The following is a 19,466-nucleotide window of genomic DNA, read 5'->3' on the forward strand; positions in this document are numbered from 1 at the left end:
CTACCACAATAGGGCTTGTTATCAGAAATACTACCACTATAGGGCTTGTTATCAGAAATACTACTACAATAGAGCTTGTTATCAGAAATACTACCACAATAGGACTTGTTATCAGAAATACTACCACAATAAGATGTTTTACCAAAATAAGAATAGGTCTGTTCAAAAATCTGTTGTCAGAATTTGTTATGGGTTATTTGGACTATATTACCGAAATAGGGGTTATCACCATATTAAGTAGGGGCTATCCTGGTCCGAAACATCTGCCTCTATTCCAGCCTCCAGTTGTCAGTTGTCAGCTGAACCTATTAAATGGGGATTTTCCACACCTCCAGCGATACGTTTGCTCTAACATAATATTGAATTACGTTGATGGAAACGGAGACATGACATAAATGGTATGAGGAGAAAATGATGGTATGACTAAACTACAAAAATATTTATTTTTCCACATATACCTGGGTTTTGCAGATTCGAGGTATCTAAATAGGTTTAAAACCCTCAAACCTGCAATGATGCGGAATGTCCTCATTTAACAGGACTTATTATTTCTGTCTCTACACCAGCTGACATCTGTCCAAATAACTATCAAAGGCCGGAAAAGACACAGATGTCTGGGGCTAACCAGGAGGTCATAACAAGAGTTGTTATCTAAATAAAGAAGTTGCGTTCATAATATACAAGGACAACTGCAGTACACCTAACACAACTGGGATTAATAATTAATGATTAATTGGAATTGTAGCAAAAGTGTCGGAATGGCAGAATTTCTAATTCCAATTATTAATGTAATACCTTAATGACAGAAAAACGTGCAACATATTACTGAAACATGACATAGTTCCACCTTTGGCATTTACCATTATTTTATAATTTTACATGCACGAAGAACTCGGCTCAGGTCTATTGTTACAGCAGGCTACAACTATTAATTATTCAATCGTCTATTGTAAAATACTTCACAATGATAAACTGAATAAATTCTAGTAATAGGCGTTATTGTGTTAATGAATAGACAAGATCTTCTTTTCTGGAACTTAAAACAGAAAACAGAATGGTTTAAGATCCTATCTATCAACTGGCCATTTGACAGACGTCAGTGGCGGAGTCAAAGCAAGTTTTTTGTGCAAAAATCTCTAGGTTAGAACTTCGGATAATCTTAGATATTTCGCCCCAATCGGACGAAAACCTGGTTCCGCCACTGACAGACATTGATAGTACAAGAACAGTTGTAGCTGTCTACTATATTCTTATTAACAATGGCCCGTCCCAAACTATTCGTATTGCAGTTGAGACAACTAATAGCTTTCTAATAGCTGAACCTCGGCCAAACCTCTTGGAAGTGATCTATCCCGGATTATCCTTACCCATCTACATCTCGGTCGACTGAACATGTTAGTAAAGATGACTTAAGACTTGAACGACATTTAGAAGTAAGGAGTCCATATCACAAACACGAGTTTTGTTTGTGATAAAGATGACTTATTCAAGGTCAACGGGCTTTCACACAACGGCTGATATTAAAACCCACAACCACCAAATAACGTCACGTAAAGAGGTGAATGTGATATGGAACCCCGCAACGTGAATATAAAGGAAATTAAAAGTTCTAACTGACGTATTACGATGACGAAATTAAACGACGCCTCGCCTATGTAATGACACTCGAGGGAGATATAGATATTATCAACTAGAACAATATGAACTGACGAGAGATATTAAAGTTAAGTATTTTATCATGACTGTGGTATTAACAAACGACTCTAACAATCTCTTGTTGTGTATATCTCATTTATTCCCTCATTAGTTGATATTCATCAGATGGTCGGAGAGCTTCCGTCTCATCAGCTGACTTCAGACACGTAAAGGATTTGTTGACTGTAATCTAAAAGTGAAATGAATGAAGTTTACCTACTCTTCTGCACCGAATTAGGCTTATAAAGGAGAGCCAATCATTATGCAGTGAGTAACATTTTGCTAGGAAACCGGCATATGCCTTCTCTTTCTCTATTTCGAACTCACGACGGATCATTTATTCTGCGTGCACACATACAGTTTTTAGTCGCCGATTTTTGTCGCCGACGAGAATCTTGAGTTAAATCTGACGTGTGGCAGCGCTTCCATTACAATATTACTGCGTTTCTTTGTTTGAACCTACTCGTGCACAGTCTGGATCTGGATTTGCAGAATTTAACCTGTTTGAAAATGAAGGAATCGACCAAAGCTCTTAATTGAAATGGTGTCAGCTGATTTCAGACACTCAAGGGAATTGATGGCTGAATCCAGATTTTAAACATGTATAAAAATTCAGGAAACGAATCAAATGGATACATTTTTAAACTTCCATGAAAGTGCCCAAAGTATTAGGTGTATTTTGTAATATCTTGACATTGTGAAGATGGTTTACTGATAACAGGTCACACAATGATAGTGAGTTATCGTGGTCTCGTGTCCGATTAAAACTTTCCGGCTCCAGTCACGATAAACTCTATTTCCACTGTTTTATCTCTGTTAAACTATCGTTAGATAGCAGTACACAGTGTGGGCAGATTGAGAATACGTGTCTTCATCTGTTCACCAATTACTTAATACACAGCTACCAAATGGAGTTTTACGTCAGTCTCTTATGATACAGTAAGGGCTTTATGTTGCTGAATTTATAGAAAAAGAATACATCATCTGGGCCATTATTTACAAAAACTCAACTCAAAAATTATTTTTATATTCTCTGATTGGCGCAAACTTACCTATTTTTTGACGTAACGCCGTTACATTTTACGGCGGTGTCAAATTATCGTACGGTGCATTTAGCGTCAACTAACCGACATTTAATCGCTACATGGGCACCTCTAGTATCTACGTACGTTAAATAATCGGTAAGTGTGTGTCGGCCTTTACGGTATGTCTTGCAGTCTGGATTTATCTTAATTGAAGGTATACTGCCTCTTAGGATGACCACGAAATTGAAAAATTTTGCCAAAATGAGTTTTTGTTAATCAGTGGAATAACTATACAAAAGAATTCCTCAATAATCCAATAAATCCATAAAACAAAGTAATAACGCTCAGCAGTGTGTTTCAATAATTACTTAGTTTAATAGATATATCGTTTTTAATGGAGATCCTATTCAGTCATGGCCCCTGGTAAGTCCAACTGATGATTATACACTTATTGAACAAGTTTGATACTTTAAATTGTATGTATATTCAAAGAGGAGGTAGTATCCTTTTAAAATAACGAGAATAAAGCCCACGATTGTTTGATATGGAACTATTGTATTCTAAAATGTTAATATGGATTGCGATTGTTTTTTCTAGATTCAGTTCTTTGAGCTGGGAATCAAACATTCCTTTAGCCTTTTAGAATACAATTGTTGTGTATTCGATTGACAGCTAGTCGTCACGCAAGCCTTTGTTCTTATTAACCTTTGTACGATTGTCTAGTTGAAGCCTGCGACAATGCATCGAGTGCTTTCATGCTGAATATTTAAAATTAATTTTAAGTATTAGTTATCATGGGACTCTGTTCGTCTTTTCTTCCGAATTAATTTTATTCAGTTTTCTACTTCTTTATGTTCTGCTCGTGATTGGGCGAGCGATATCAGAAGGAGGAGAACTATGTTGTGTTGGGTTGAGCAGTTTTTATAGAGCAGTTGACCACAGCAAACTTATATCACTGAGTACATACAGTGCATTGCTGTACCCGCCGTTGCATTTTACCTCGTATTCATCGCAATTTCAAATTATATATTTTATGGTCGTTATACGAACTTCTAGACAAATATTACAAGTCTGTTTCTTGCATCATTGCTGATCTGTTTGGTCAGGCATAAATTGGTCTGATTGTATCTCATGATTTTCATTATTGTAGTAGTTGTGGGTGTCGCGCTCGAAGCAGTCCATGCTCTCTCTTTAGGAATGACACTTCTCTTAGGAGGAGTCCACTACTATTCAGCTTTTGCTATCGATTTTGCCATGCTTTGGAAGAGATTTTTGAATGACGGAATTTTCTTGATTGTACAGATTTTTGATTCAAGTTATTTATGAGTTGGTGTATTATGAATCTACTGCACTCTAGATCAATTTAATAAAGTCGATATTAAGGAGGTATTGACCACAATTATATTGATTCAACATTGTTTACCATACTCTTATATACACTCTCTACCTCCATCAAATATTAAAAACCTCTTTCAAAACATCTCTTAATAGCTACAAGTCAGAAATCAACTGATACTTACTGTACCGTTTCACAAGAGGAGAACCAAATCATTGAGAGGAAAAAGACAAATACATATTACTAATACTAGTCAGAAATCAACGTGTAGAATTTAACTAGGAAACCAGCCAATGACTCGTATTCTTTCCTGGTTCACATCATCAGAATCATAAAACATGAACCTGGATACAACCACCAAAGAAAGACGTAGAACAGAACTACATTGGAACCAAGAAAGGTATCGACGAATTCATCTAGCCCTCTATCGACACTGACCAACTTTAGTTCAGTATTAAAATTACATTCCTTGGAATTATTCTGGTATTTATCAACTATTTTTGGAGTATCGAATTTTCATCCCATTTATAGAAAACAATTTGTTTCAGTCTATTTTTAGAATAAATTGGATGTTTGTTGTAAGTTTTATTAATTTTCTATTGCTGTCATTGATTAGTGCGGAATTATTACAACAGACGAATGGAATGTTACGTCCTACTTTTTACTTTGATTAGACGAAATGCCGAGTGAAATGACAGAACATTCCCAAGACAGCTCTATTAGTATATTTCATATTAGGAACACTAGGATGAAAATCCGAATGTCATCTCAACCAGGAACATTCATCTTTACGAGCTGGACACAATCCCTTGTGTAATTGTGCCACTATTTGTTTCTGTTCGTGATGTGATTTGATGCATATCATCTCAAAGGTTAGTTCCGATTATTTGACGAGTATGTAAATAACAGGAATGTCATTATTATAGGAGAGTTGACATTTCACAGACAGAAGTCATATGACATGTCATACAGAACTGTTATCTATTTGATTTATACCAGATATATAGTTGAAACTATTATAACTATTACTATTACCATCATATTACTATTACTATCATATTACTGTTACTATCATATTTCTATTAACATCATATTACTATTACTATCATATTACTATTACTATCATATTACTATTACTATCATATTACTATTACTATCATATTACTATTACCATCATATTACTATTACTATCATATTACTATTACTATCATATTACTATTACTATCATATTACTATTACTATCATATTACTATTAACATCATATTACTATTACTACCATATAACTGTTACTATCATATTTCTATTAACATCATATTACTATTACTATCATATTGCTATTACTATCATATTGCTACTACTATCATATTACTGTTGCTATCATATTTCTATTACCATCATATTACTATTACTATCATATTACTATTACTATCATATTACTATTACTATCATATTACTATTACTATCATATTACTATTACTATCATATTACTATTACTATCATATTACTATTACCATCATATTACTATTACTATCATATTGCTATTACTATCATATTACTATTACTACCATATTGCTATTACCATCATATTACTATTACTATCATATTGCTATTACTATCATATTACTATTACTATCATATTGCTATTACTATCATATTGCTATTACTATCATATAACTATTACTATCATATTTCTATTAACATCATATTACTATTACTATCATATTACTATTACTATCATATTACTATTACTATCATATTACTATTACCATCATATTACTATTACCATTATATTGCTATTACTATCATATTACTATTACTATCATATTACTATTACCATCATATTACTATTACCACCATATTACTATTACTATCATATTACTATTAACATCATATTACTATTACCATCATATTACTATTACTATCATATTACTATTAACATCATATTACTATTACCATCATATTACTATTACTTTCATATTACTATTAACATCATATTACTATTACTATCATATTACTATTACTATCATATTACTATTACTATCATATTACTATTACCATCATATTACTATTACCATCATATTACTATTACTGTCATATTACTATTACTGTCATATTACTATTACTATCATATTACTATTACTGGGATCATAATCTTTGTAAGACATATAGTATAGTAGGAAGGTTTACATAAAGAACCCAAGATAATTGAATATACTACTAATTAGTAGTAATAATCTTGGGTTCTAACTGAGATCGTGTTTGTGCTCAAGCACCTACTCCTGTTTTTCAAGGAGTCTCGTTTTACTTATTACTTTTCGGTACTTGATCGTGCTGTAAAAGACCAACAACTTTACAATAAGGCAATTGTATGAATGCAGATACTATATCCTGATCACTTTATATGTTCAACTGTCGAGGGAACATGATATTTATACGACAATTAGAAGCTGAGAGCACATATAACCGAAAACACAAGGGAACATATTATGGTATAACACACTTCTTTAATAACAAAGCAGTTTCAACACAATTAACACGTGTCGTCATCAGAAGATGAGAGTAAACATGGGAATATGTAGCAAAAACGGGGAAGCCATGTAGTAGTAAAGTAGATAATAACAGAACAACAATGAAGCTAATCCAATAATAATGAATGAAACAATGATGAAATACAGGGGTCAGTGGTGTGGTTACAAACAGACAAGGGACTAATAGATGAAAAAGAGTGTAATCATATTAATTTAAGGAGGATAGAATAAGTTAATGAAGCCAGTAATGTCCAGTATCACGGTTTAATTCAGGAAAACGGCGGTTTATTTCTAATGCGTCACGGATTCTTCTTAGCTTGTTNTCAGTCAAATTTTTGGCAACGATGGACTTTTCGTTCCAGAGGATATGGTGGTTGGGGAATTTGATGAGATGTTCTGAAACAGCTGAAATGAAATGTTTTCTGGTAAATGCTTCATTCTCTTTAGTCTGGACTGAGATGGGGCGGAGTTTTCTCCAATAGAGACGGCACCACAGTTGCATGGAATCGAGTACACTACACCTTTAGGAACAGTAAGGACTTTGGATGGTGGTCTGCCTGTTGCACCTATCATGTATTGTGCCACAGGTGAAATAAGTTTGGACGGAGTTTCTGTTGCAGAAGTCATCGTTTTTTGTAGCTGGTAGGCCCAATGAATGGGATGCCAATAATTCTGGTTAGAGGTGAGTCTAGTTTGGGTTGAAGAGGTTGAGTACATGTCGTATGGGTTTTAAGTTTTTTCTACATCACTGTAAAATCCCCAGAAAACCCATTATTGTTGGAAACATGTTGATCATTCCTGCATATTACATTACAACACCATTTAATTCCAACTTTTTCCATGTATTCTGATAGACCTAAAGTTCCATACCATGTTTCGTAGGTTTTATAATTCATTATTAATGACTGTATTGAATGCTTGTAGATATATACAACCTTGTTGAGACAATTACCACCATTGGGAGATCGAGGGAACGTTACAGCTCATACTAGAGAGACCATATTGTCTGCACTGAAGGGGATTTTCCTTAGGCAGCTACAATTAATAGTCTATCGGTTTTATATTTTCATCTTTCATTTACACAGTCTGCGTCACATTGTCATGACCTTAGTGTTCTGTCCCATCTGTAAGCCAAGACCTATTGGCTGTTTGTGTCGACTAGCAGAATCTATAAATATCAGATGTAATAGAGATTAAAGAGGAATAGTTATAAAGTGATTAGTTATTGTTTGGCTATACAAGCTGCATTCTAAAATTACCTAGAAATTTGTTATTGTATAATCACAAGAAAACATGGCCAACGTATTCATATTTCATGTGTATTACATTTCAACAAGACGACAGGTAATTCTTAAATTTCAAAAAACAATAGCCCAATAAATGTCTTAAGAGTTTTTGTGTGTTTTTTTTGTATTGCTAAAATTATCCCAAAATTTGTGATTGCTATAACAAGAACTAAGCCGGCTTATTTACATTGATGCGTTTTACATAACATCAAGACCATAAGTAATTCTACAATTTCCTTGCATTTGGATGTGGGAGGTGGGGGATTGGGGGGTTGCCCTCCTAAAATAATTCTAACAACCGACCAATTTCATTACTGCAGCTAAACACCATACTCTATTGCCCCTCCAGATATATTACTTGTCCGAACAAATCAAAACGGGCTAGCTACGAGCCTGTTATTCTGAGCCCCTGTTTCAATACTTGTGGCTGATATAGGTGGGAGGTTTCTGATATATGTGAACATGCTTAACAATCGTTAACCCAATTTCTATAGTTCACACAGTGCTCGTTTACCTTTCAATAATTTGATTAATTGATCTATATTCAGTGCGGGACCATTCTGACACTAGTCCACTACAACTGTGCGTATAATAATATTATCAAACATTAATGAGCTATGTCCCCCTTCTTCTTTACAGGCGATGATGGTAATTCGAAAGAATTTGTTATAATGATTTTAACATTTGTATGAATCGTGTGTCAAATACTCAATCCAGGACTGTAGTACCATTATAATTTGGAGGTAGCCCTCTATGAGTCGTTGTGTTCTTAGCATGACGTCATTTGCTTAGTTACGTCGATTCCGGCGTACGGGAAACATCAATACCAAGAGGTCTGGTCAAGGACCAGCTGCTGGTAAAAAGAATCCCTGTGAACCTAAGTTGTTATCCTTGTAAAATGTTTGTTTGTTCCTTTCTTTCTTATAAGATAAATAGAATTAATAACATTTTAGATATGGTCGTAATTAGGCCCTAACCCATAATTAGCTAGTATTTCCATCTGTTTTAGTAGCTAAATTTTGACACAGAAATCACACAGGCCTAAATAGGCCTACATTTTAGTATTACACTAAAGACAAAAAGCAAACCCCACCTCTAACACTCTTGTTCGCTCTTAAAATGTGTTTATTTATCAAGCGCCATTGATTGTCGTGTCATGGTGCTTTCAGACAGAATACATATTTCAAAGCCTTTCTATTAAATTCTTTGACTATAGTCCTCTCAAGCTAGTTGTTTGATGTGGTTCCTGGTTCATTAGGTATATAATTCAATATAAAACAGTCTATATATGTCTATTGCATGCTAGTTAAACTACAAACAAGTTATTTAAATTAAAAATCGCAGGTTGCTGTATACCATGGAATTGATGGAATTGTTTGTTTACTGTGTGGTGCAGGTCATCAAGACATTTGATATTATAGCCGAATAAAGATATTTAGATATTCAATATCTTAGTGGAGTTGACATTTAAACATCTTGTGGAATGACTCTATACTGAACAACCTTCCTGGATAATTTTCCAGCTTGGCTTTTTTAACCATTGAGGAGTGATAGTAGGAGCTGAAGGGGTTCGGGTGAGGCATCTTCCCTGTCAAGCCATGATGTAGCCACTGGAGATGGTGAGTCTTTTGGTGATAGTTTCAATTGCACCACTTTAACCTTTTATATGGTTGTAACGGAGAACTCCTTGTTAAATACAATAATCCTATACCTCTTTCATCTTGGTTGATTTGTTTGGTCAGGCATAAATTGATCTGGTTGTATCTCATTAAGTTGAACTATATAGTAATGGCGGGTGTCGCACGCGAAGCAGACCATGCTTACTCTTTCCGAAACACCTAATGGAGAAGTGCAGTATTATACAACGTTAACTCCCGATTTTGCCTTTCTTTCGACGAGATTTTTTGATTGACGGATTTAACCTAACCATGCGTCAATACCAATTGTTAATTCCATATCTTTTTTTTGAATTTTCGCAATATTTGTTTACTTTTTACTCAATTTCCTACATATTATTATCTTATTCATTTCCTTGTAGTATTTACTTTTGTTTTCTTGCATATATGTGTATGTATTATAGAAGTATATTTTATTGTAAACCGCACCTCGGCACTCGGGTGATAGATGCGCTAAATAAATACATCTAGATAACGATGATAATAATAATAATAATATTTTATCAACCATCCTAGCAAATATAAAAATAGTTCCGATGGGACTCATTATTTAAATAAAATATACATTATCAATTTCAATAAAAGAGTACAAAATGATATAAAATGTCAAAGTGCCATCGAACTCAGCTATGAACGGTATCATTATATCACATATAGGTTTTATTACTATCAGAAATCAATATGAAACATTCAGATCTATCAAACTTTTTTTAAAAAAAAACGTTCTTAAAATAAGACGTATTATGGAGCTATATAGTCCGTTTGGTGCTGATGCTCCTTAATGCATTTTAAGTCATTTCCTTTCTAAAAAGAAGATTCGAAAGGATAAACCGCTTCATTATGTTTCAACAAGAGATACATTTACAATTTAGATTGGGATGAAAATTAAGGAAAGCAAGATATGTCAAAAACGAAACATGCACGTAGAAGGGGCTCCCAACCCACTTAAGTCCAAGACCCCCAAGAGACATATAGTCTACATTAACTATCAGAAATAATCTGTACCCTCTTTGTGTTATTTAATATTAGCTTGATGCCTGAATATGGCTACAGGATATTGACTAAAAGAAAATATGTCTTTAATCAATCTGTTAGATCAATGGATATCGATCTGATTAATTCATAATAAAAATAAATAAACTCTCATCAAAATCAATACAAAATAATTACATCGATATATTACTGTCATAACACATCGCTTGAGGGTAACTGTACTAACGGGGTGGTTTATTATCAGAACGTAAACAGAGGGTGACTGAACTATCAAGATGGTCTATTATCAGAACGTAAACAGAGGGTAACTGTACTATCGAGGTGGTCTCTTATCAGAACGTAAACAGAGGGTAACTGTACTTTTTTAGAAGGGTCCCTCAACAGACCAGAAGTGGTGGAGGGATCTCCTAATAGAGCGAATGTAGTCGAATGGTCGATCGGAAGGGACATAATGGTCTCTGATCAGACCGGAAGTGGCAGAAGGATCTCTGATCAGACCGGATGCGGTAGAAAGGGCATCATTTCAAAAGATAAGGAGAAACATTTCGAAATAGAGATAGAGGGGCTTTTATTAAAGCGCCCGAGGACCATTCTGCATGAAATCATCGGTAAACTTCTCGACGTTCCTTTAAAAACATTCCTTTTAATCATTCCTAAAGGGCATTTCTATTAACCGTTTTCTACCGACTAACTACTTAGTTCTGAACTGTTGGAGTTAAGTGAAAGGCGCTAATGGAATATTTGTTCTGAAGAATGGTTTGTCGACACAGTCAGTGAAGCACCATTGTTTCTTATTTACTTGGTAATGGTTTTAGAACAATGTAACTCTAAGCTGACATAAGATCAAGTGTTTTGCTGTGATGGAATGGTCGAGAGCTTTTGTTTCTGTTTAATGACATTTGCTACTGAGTTTTTTGAGAACATAAATATTATAAAACAAGTATATTTGTAGTATTTTTTGCTGGACTGTTTCAGTATCTTTCCTGTTTATAATCAGGGTGATGTTGACATTTATATAAAAAATAGGGATATAAATATGAGAAGAGAAATAATTATTACGCTCCGCTTTTTTATTTGTTTCGTGTTTTTTCTGCACGAAGGAAACACTTAGATCTTCATTTTAATCAGACTGATTCTTTTGCAGATTTTATGTGTTAATTGGAGACTTCTGCACGTTCGGGATACATCGAATTAACCGGACGTTCAATAAAATTGGAACAGAGTTCAGTACGCTCCACGTGTGCCGAAAAAAAAGTCGAATTAAAAATAGATGTTAGAATGTGACATTAATCTGGTTTCGTCCCTTTGATTGGGGTCAGAATTGGAACAAATGGAACCTGTTCAGATCTTGTCAATAGAGCGCCACCTATGTTAGGTCTGTCAACTATGTTATGAATGACTTTTTTTGTGGTGTTTAGGTAGTAAACTTGGTTTCTATCAGAGGTGCAGATCCATTGGTAAAGTTTGGTAGCTGATAGAGAAGTAGTCCGCTTTCCCCAGTTCGAGTCAGAAGAAAGCGCAGCCATTCGTCCCCGTGAGCCTAAGGCTTCGTGTGGGTTTAAGGTAGCCTCTCTCAGAAATATTTGACCGCCGAAAACGCCATTTGCGAGTATTTCAAGAGTAAATTCGATGAACTAGATATTAGGTTCTAATATGACATTTTAACAAGATTCATGTTGACCAGATTGAATGAATTTTAACTTGTTATACCTGTGAAACTTGATCATTAATAAAGTTGATATAGTATACAGTATTCCACAAATATTTTCGCATAATTGGGGCTAGGTATGAATCATATAACTGTCAAGGAGGACAAACAGCACCAGTCTACATATTCTTTAAACAATCCTAGCGCTAGAATATCCCAGAAACAACGTTATGACTTACGACCCTAGGACATCCTAGCGCTAAGATCGTTTTGAGAATACACTGCCAGGCATTTAAACAACTCAATGATATGATGGACCCTCTGGATAATAGAAACTGGCATTAGATGAAATGTAGTCAACATGAGTTGTGATATCGTTTGTTTATAAACTATAATTGTTTATATATTTCAGAGCCTTATAAAAGATGAAGCTTGAAAATGGGTTGTGACAACAGTAAACAACAGCTACAGCCAAATATACCTGACTCTCAGGAAGAGGGAACGATCGGGTTCACTGAGACCCAGATTGATACGATCAGAAGCACGTGGCCCTTATTGTCGAGGAACATGGTGCGAGTTGGTACGGATGTGTTTGTAAGAATATTTACTGAAGTTCCGACGGTGAAGGAGTTGTTTAGTAGCTTTAAGTAAGTAGAATTCTCTGTTAAAATCTAATGGTAGGTGCTGTGATTGATACCTGTCAATCAAAGAACACAAGGTACGTCTCATACTACTCCTGGGTTTTGACATCTTCACATTGTCAAGCTATAATGAATTGGGCTTAATACCTTGACTGTAATAGCCACTATTCTTGTATCACATAAGTTTCTAAATGCACCGATTTGATTGTACGCTAGCGAATACCGAAAATTCCCTAGATTACATAAGCAGCCATATTTACAGTCTTTATGTCGAGGGCTCTAATTGGCTGTATTCGTACTATCCAATCAAATCGATGAATTTGACATTGCGAAAATGGGTTTCGTAACGAAACTTTCGTTACCCACGGCATTTCCCTAATTTACCCAGTAATTGTGTTCTCTTGCGCTAACAACTTACCGACTGTGTAAACATTAATACTTCGCTCTAACACTGGCTTTAGTGTCGTATACTAGGCAATTAGGTGCCGTGGGCTAGAATCTTCCTCAAGGTGATTCGATAGTTAGTGACGGTAAACTGATGTAAACTACAGCACTCAAATTTGTGTAAGGATAGCATTGTAATTTCTTTAAATCACAACGCGATAAACTTCTTTATGGCAGGGGATTTATGTCATAAGTAATGTACCTATTGCAAAATTGATATGTCTTATTTTTAAAGTAAGTTTTACGAGTTAAAAGGGAACGCGGTAGAAACGTGATAATTTTTTGGACGTGTTAAAGATAAGATAGTAACAATTATATACCTTGCTTTATTCGTTTGATTTTTAACATTGATAATTTAACCCTCGACATAATATATTCTTACATTTGACATTTGACATTTGACACTTGACCTTTGCAATAGATACATAACAATAGTAATATATATTACACAACACTGACTTATGGCACAGATATCCCTCCATACTTCGCCTTATTTCTTATGAAATGCTAGACGATGTATCGTGAGGCTGGAATATTGTCATTATAAATTTATTAATAAATGGGTTTATAATGTAATAATAAACCTTCTCGTAAATCAAATGGTATAAATAACCGGGAAGAATAAAACGCCTACATAAGGACTTGGTGAAGATAATATATCGACTTTGGCTTTTGGGATCGGATTCGTTTTCAGTGGGAGAATCAATTACATTTCAATTTTCCCAGTCATCAAACTAGCGTCATTAATTGTATCGTCATGAGACCAGAGATAAAAACGTTAGCTGGTTGAAATGTCAATGAGTAGGCGATATATACCTTTATAAGCTGCAGAAATTAAACTGTATTTTGCATGCTGAAGTCAAAATCGATTTGACACAGAAAATCCATCTTCAAATTATCAAGGTTTTACGGAACCGTATAATACCTTGGCATTAAAAGGCACTTTTCTTATATCATGCAAGTTTATGATTTGACTGGATTGTTCTTCAGCGAATACAGCCAATCAGAAAGCTAGAGAGAGTGTAAACAATGCGTATAACTAATAGTTCCCGTCTGCGTTGTGCACCTATCATATGATTTTAAGAAGAAAAGTGCTTTCTGATGACAAGGTATAAGACAAAGTTAGTAATCACGAAACAAATTACCAGGTCGGTAATTTAAACAGATTGATATTCGGGCATAGGAAGGAAGGACAAAAAGGGGCGGAGCAATGCAAATGTTGAATACTGCCAAAGACAAATTGAATGTTATCGAGAGAAATTGAATCTGTCTTATATACAATACAATACAATACAATACACATATTGATATAGCGTCTTATCTTAAATACCCTAAAGCGCTTTACATAGAATGAAATCATTTAAGACATCTAAAAATCTAAAAATGATAAAAATCTAGAAGATCAAACGATTAAAAACTATTTAAAAAGACGGAAAGTGGATAAAAAAGAAATACAAAGCATTAATTAAATCAATTATCGCAGGTTAAACACATAGTGTAAAAAGATATGTCTTTCGTTGCGATTTAAAAGCAGAAAATGTCATTACGGATCTAAGATGTATTGGAGAGTCATTCCACAGTGTAGCGGCAGCCATGTCAAAACGTCGATCCCCATACGTCTTCGTTCGAGTAATTGGCACTATCAAACGCAGAGTCGATTCTGAGCGCAGCGAGTGAGAGGGCGTGTAAGGTGTCTCAAGTTCAGTCAAATACACAGGTGAAAGGTCATTTAGAGCTTTATACACATATAGCAGGATTTTATACTTGATCCGATATTCCACAGGGAGCCAGTGTAAGCCGATCAAAATAGGTGTGATATGGTCCGACTTTTTGGTACGTGTAATAACTCGAGCAGCAGTATTCTGCACACGTTGGAGTTTGTTGATCAATTATTTATGCGTGCTTGTCTCAGAAAGAATAGGCGATAAGGACTGTAAGATTTTGGGAGATTTCACCAAAGGATGATGGGAGATTCTCTTGGGTAACTAATGAAATAAACAGTCGCTCGCTAACCTGGCTAAACATGTTTTGAAAGCTGTTCAATAAAAATGATAACTGCACAGACATAATTATAATCCGCGGGAATATAATCAATACTTTTTCCCGCCGTTATAAGAATCAAACCGGAAATAGAATCCATTTCATATCACCATGAGGTCCATTATCCCTGTGATCAAATACCGACCCTTGACATTTAAGAAAGTGAATGTAAAGTAACGGAAATGATCTTCTATTTCGCTCTACTTTTATTTTTTCCACCATTACAATTTACGACAAAAGTAGTGTATAGTGTTTTATGATGTAACACAGTTTATATGACCGTAATGAAATCGGTTTAGATCGAAATTAGAACGATAATAATGCTGTGAATAATTGTCCTTTGATTTCTGTATTGATAAGTTTATTGAACATTGTTACCGTGATTTGCTTGTAAAAGTGTGAATGGAATCGTGTCAGGAATCATGATGCACAACACGTGTTATCACTTCTATTAATGCATCGATGATTCCATGCCGCATACATCGGTTATCGTACTTAAACCTGGATTACCTGAAAGCTCAGACATGTAGATACGCGGATTCATATGAATGAATATGTGAATGGCTTCTCACTTCTGATAAATTGTACCTTTTTATCATTTCAGTATAGTTGATGTCAATGATCTACACAAGATGCCAACGTTTCGAGCTCATGCAGAGATGTTTATGCAAGTGTTACATTTGGTGGTTGACAATTTAGAGACACCGTATAGTGAACTCAATCACGAGCTAATGGTATTAGGTGCTCGTCATGCTACGTTCAGTGGTTTTAAACCAGAATATTTTAAATTTTATGTGAAATGTTTGATACAAGTTTGGGAGTTGGAACTTGGTGAGGAATTCATACTGGAAGTGCGGGACTGCTGGAAAATTGTTTTCGATTTCTTAGTCGATAATATGACAGAGGGGTATGAACTTGCTCTCAGAGAAAGCACAACGAAACATTGCCAAAATGGTGTTAAAACATTGACTGTCAGTGACAATGGAAATTCAAAATCACAAAACGGGCATATGACGTCGCAAAACAAGCGCAATACGTCACCAAATCCTGCTGTGAAGAAAAACAAGAGTGCGTGTATAATGGACAAGAATAAAAAGAACGATACTCTGTGTGAAGTGAAAATAACCTAACTTTCTTATAATGTTTTATTTGTTTATCTTATTTTAAATTTTCAAATCTCCTTGTTGTTGATTTTATAGTAGACAATCACGAAAATTCAAATCTGGAAAGGGGAACAGGTGCTTTAACATACAGCAAAAATAATTGTTGGCCTCTTGGACGGTGCCCAGCCCTGCGTTCATTTAGCAAATCCTTCGTATCGGTTTTTTTTTTTACTGAATACGCCATATGAACAGTCCTTCAGGTGTATGGTCTGTAAAACGGTTTTCCGAAAATGTCTTGCCTTTTATAATCACTTTCAAATGTTTTGCTATATTGAGCGCAGAAAAGCAAACTGAAGGTAAACGATTTTTTTTTTGATGCGTACAGCCGACTGAAAGTAGCCATGCCGTCAATCAACGGAAAGCAGCCCCGTCGACAACCAACTGACAGCAGCTCTGCCGACAACCAACTGAAAGCAGTATTGCCGACAACTAACTGAAAGCAGCTCTGCCGACAACCAACTGAAATCATCTCTATCGACCACCAACTGAAAACAGCCCTGTCAACAACCAACTAAAAGCAACCCCATCGACAACCAACTGAAGGCAGTTTTTTGACAACCAACAGACAGCAGCATCTGAAAGCAGTACTGCCGACAACCAACTGAAAGCAGCCCTGCCGACAACCAACTGAAAGCAGCATTATCAGCATCTGAAAGCAGCTCTGCCTACAACCATCTGAAAGCAGCATTATCGGCATCTGAAAGCAGTACTGCCGACAACTAACTGAAAGCAGTACTGCCGACAACCAACTGAAAGCAGCTCTGCCTACAACTAACTGAAAGCAGCATTATCAGCATCTGAAAGCAGTACTGCCGGCAACTAACTGAAAGCAGTATTGCCGACAACCAACTGAAGGCAGCATTATCGATAACCAACTGAAAGCAACCCCATCGACAACTAACTGAAAGCAGTATTGCCGACAACCAACTGAAGGCAGCATTATCGATAACCATCTGAAAGCAACCCAATCGACAACTAACTGAAAGCAGTACTGCCGACAACCAACTGAAGGCAGCATTATCGATAACCAACTGAAAGCAACCCCATCGACAACTAACTGAAAGCAGTACTGCCGACAACCAACTGAAGGCAGCATTATCGATAACCAACTGAAAGCAACCCCATCGACAACTAACTGAAAGCAGTACTGCCGACAACCAACTGAAAGCAGTACTGCCGACAACTAACTGAAAGCAGTATTGCCGACAACCAACTGAAGGCAGCATTATCGATAACCAACTGAAAGCAACCCAATCGACAACTAACTGAAAGCAGTACTGCCGACAACTAACTGAAAGCAGTACTGCCGACAACCAACTGAAAGAAGCCCCGTCAAAAACCCACTAAATGCTGCCCTGTTGTCAGTAAGTTTGCAAAACGTTTCGTTGCGTTTTGTGGTTTTCTGCTGAATGAGTCTTGATATAATAATAGGATTTTGAAGGAAACACAAACTATCTTAAAATGTGGACAACTGAACGCAGGACTGTTTCAAGGCAGATAAATCTATCAGTACGTTTCTTCGCAAAACAAATTTCAAGTATAAGTTCAAAATTCAATTTTTATATTACAAGGGAGGTAAATCACTCTGGTTGAGCTACAGTTCTTCTAATCACCCGTCTTTGTGAAAAACAGGTTACAGATTGTAAGCAGGAGTATAAAATCCAAAACTTGGGGTCAGTTCATTTAACACAAATATCATAGTACTATACAAGAATATTTGTTGCTATTCACTGATTATGGAATGAAGTACAGCTTCTAAAGTAATTGAAAAGAAAAAGAGTTTTACTTCTTACTCGTCTTTTCCTGATTGGGCTAATTAAGATTGACAATGCCATTGAAGATACAAATAGGAGGATTTCACCAGGACAGTGGCATCTTACTTTTTTAGGTTTCAACTGTCAAGGGCAACCTCTGTAGCACACAGCTGTATGTGTAGAATGTTCCCGTTAGAATAACGCTGTAGTTATGGCGTAGGTGCCCCCCTGCACCCTATCATATATCCTCTAAGATCCACAAAGGCACGTCACGGCGCTCGGATGCACTGGAGGAACTATTTATTAAACCTCCTCGGCTGCAACGATGAGGTACACAAATTAGTCTGCATTAGTTCCTAAGCTCTAGGTTCTATTGGCCATTGCTCCGCCATCTTAGAACCTTTGCAATAGTACGTCAAAACACGCAATTGGAATTGAAAGAACCGCAGATGTCTGACTAAATTTGATGCTTTCATTCTAAGTTTAAAAACCTCTTTTCAGTCCTTTTTTATCATAATTCCCCTTTCTACAAAGCTTGAATACACTGCTGTATAATACACAAGAGGTTTAAAATAATTTTAATGGACGGTATACTGACAATTACAAAATATTAATAAAGCTCAGAATTAACAGATATAAATTAATATACCGAAATAAATGGTCAAATTGGTTGTATAGAAAGGACGGTATATTGACAAACTATTTAAAAATTCAAGCAGAATGTGTTCAACTTAAGTTATATCTCAAATTATAATACATATACAAACAGAAGGGGAGTCGTCTTTCTGAATCAGTATCTAACTCTGTCCAGTAAAAAACGATCACATTAAAAAGATAAAATCTGGGACAGGCAAAATTAACAAAAATCGTTAATTTAACTTGAATAAACAGTAACGAAAAAGGATCATTATATATTCCCGTTATAGAATATATCCAAACTATCGGCGATTAGGCTAATGCTAATAGAATACCACGTCCAACTAGCTGGTAAAACGTTCATATTCCCTCACTTAAAGACTTTTTTTAGAAAGTTTAATAAAAATTGCATTAAAGTTCGAAACTCTTTTGTGTATCACATTATGTTGCAGCGGATTGGGCACACCAGGGCACGGATTAGATACAAGTAAAAGCAGTTCACTTCATTCTGAGGCAGCTTATGTGGTTTTACATAAAAGAAACGAGCAAATATAAACGGGGAAGGTGCAAACCGCCATTCTTAAGGAATGTTGATATGGTA

The 19,466-nt window shown here is 35.5% G+C and overlaps 1 protein-coding gene across 1 annotated transcript; it reads left to right on the top strand.

The window, feature by feature from the left end:
* Window positions 1–12,625: 12,625 nt before the first annotated feature.
* Window positions 12,626–16,442, top strand: LOTGIDRAFT_233216 (hypothetical protein; the record flags this gene model as incomplete). Its single annotated transcript, XM_009058845.1, has 2 exons — window positions 12,626–12,834; window positions 15,917–16,442. The coding sequence occupies 2 exons, from the start codon at window positions 12,626–12,628 to the stop codon at window positions 16,440–16,442; spliced, it is 735 nt and encodes a 244-aa protein (XP_009057093.1).
* Window positions 16,443–19,466: the final 3,024 nt, after the last annotated feature.

This window comes from Lottia gigantea (assembly GCF_000327385.1).
Source record: "Lottia gigantea unplaced genomic scaffold LOTGIsca_36, whole genome shotgun sequence".
Taxonomy (NCBI): Eukaryota; Metazoa; Mollusca; class Gastropoda; family Lottiidae; genus Lottia; species Lottia gigantea.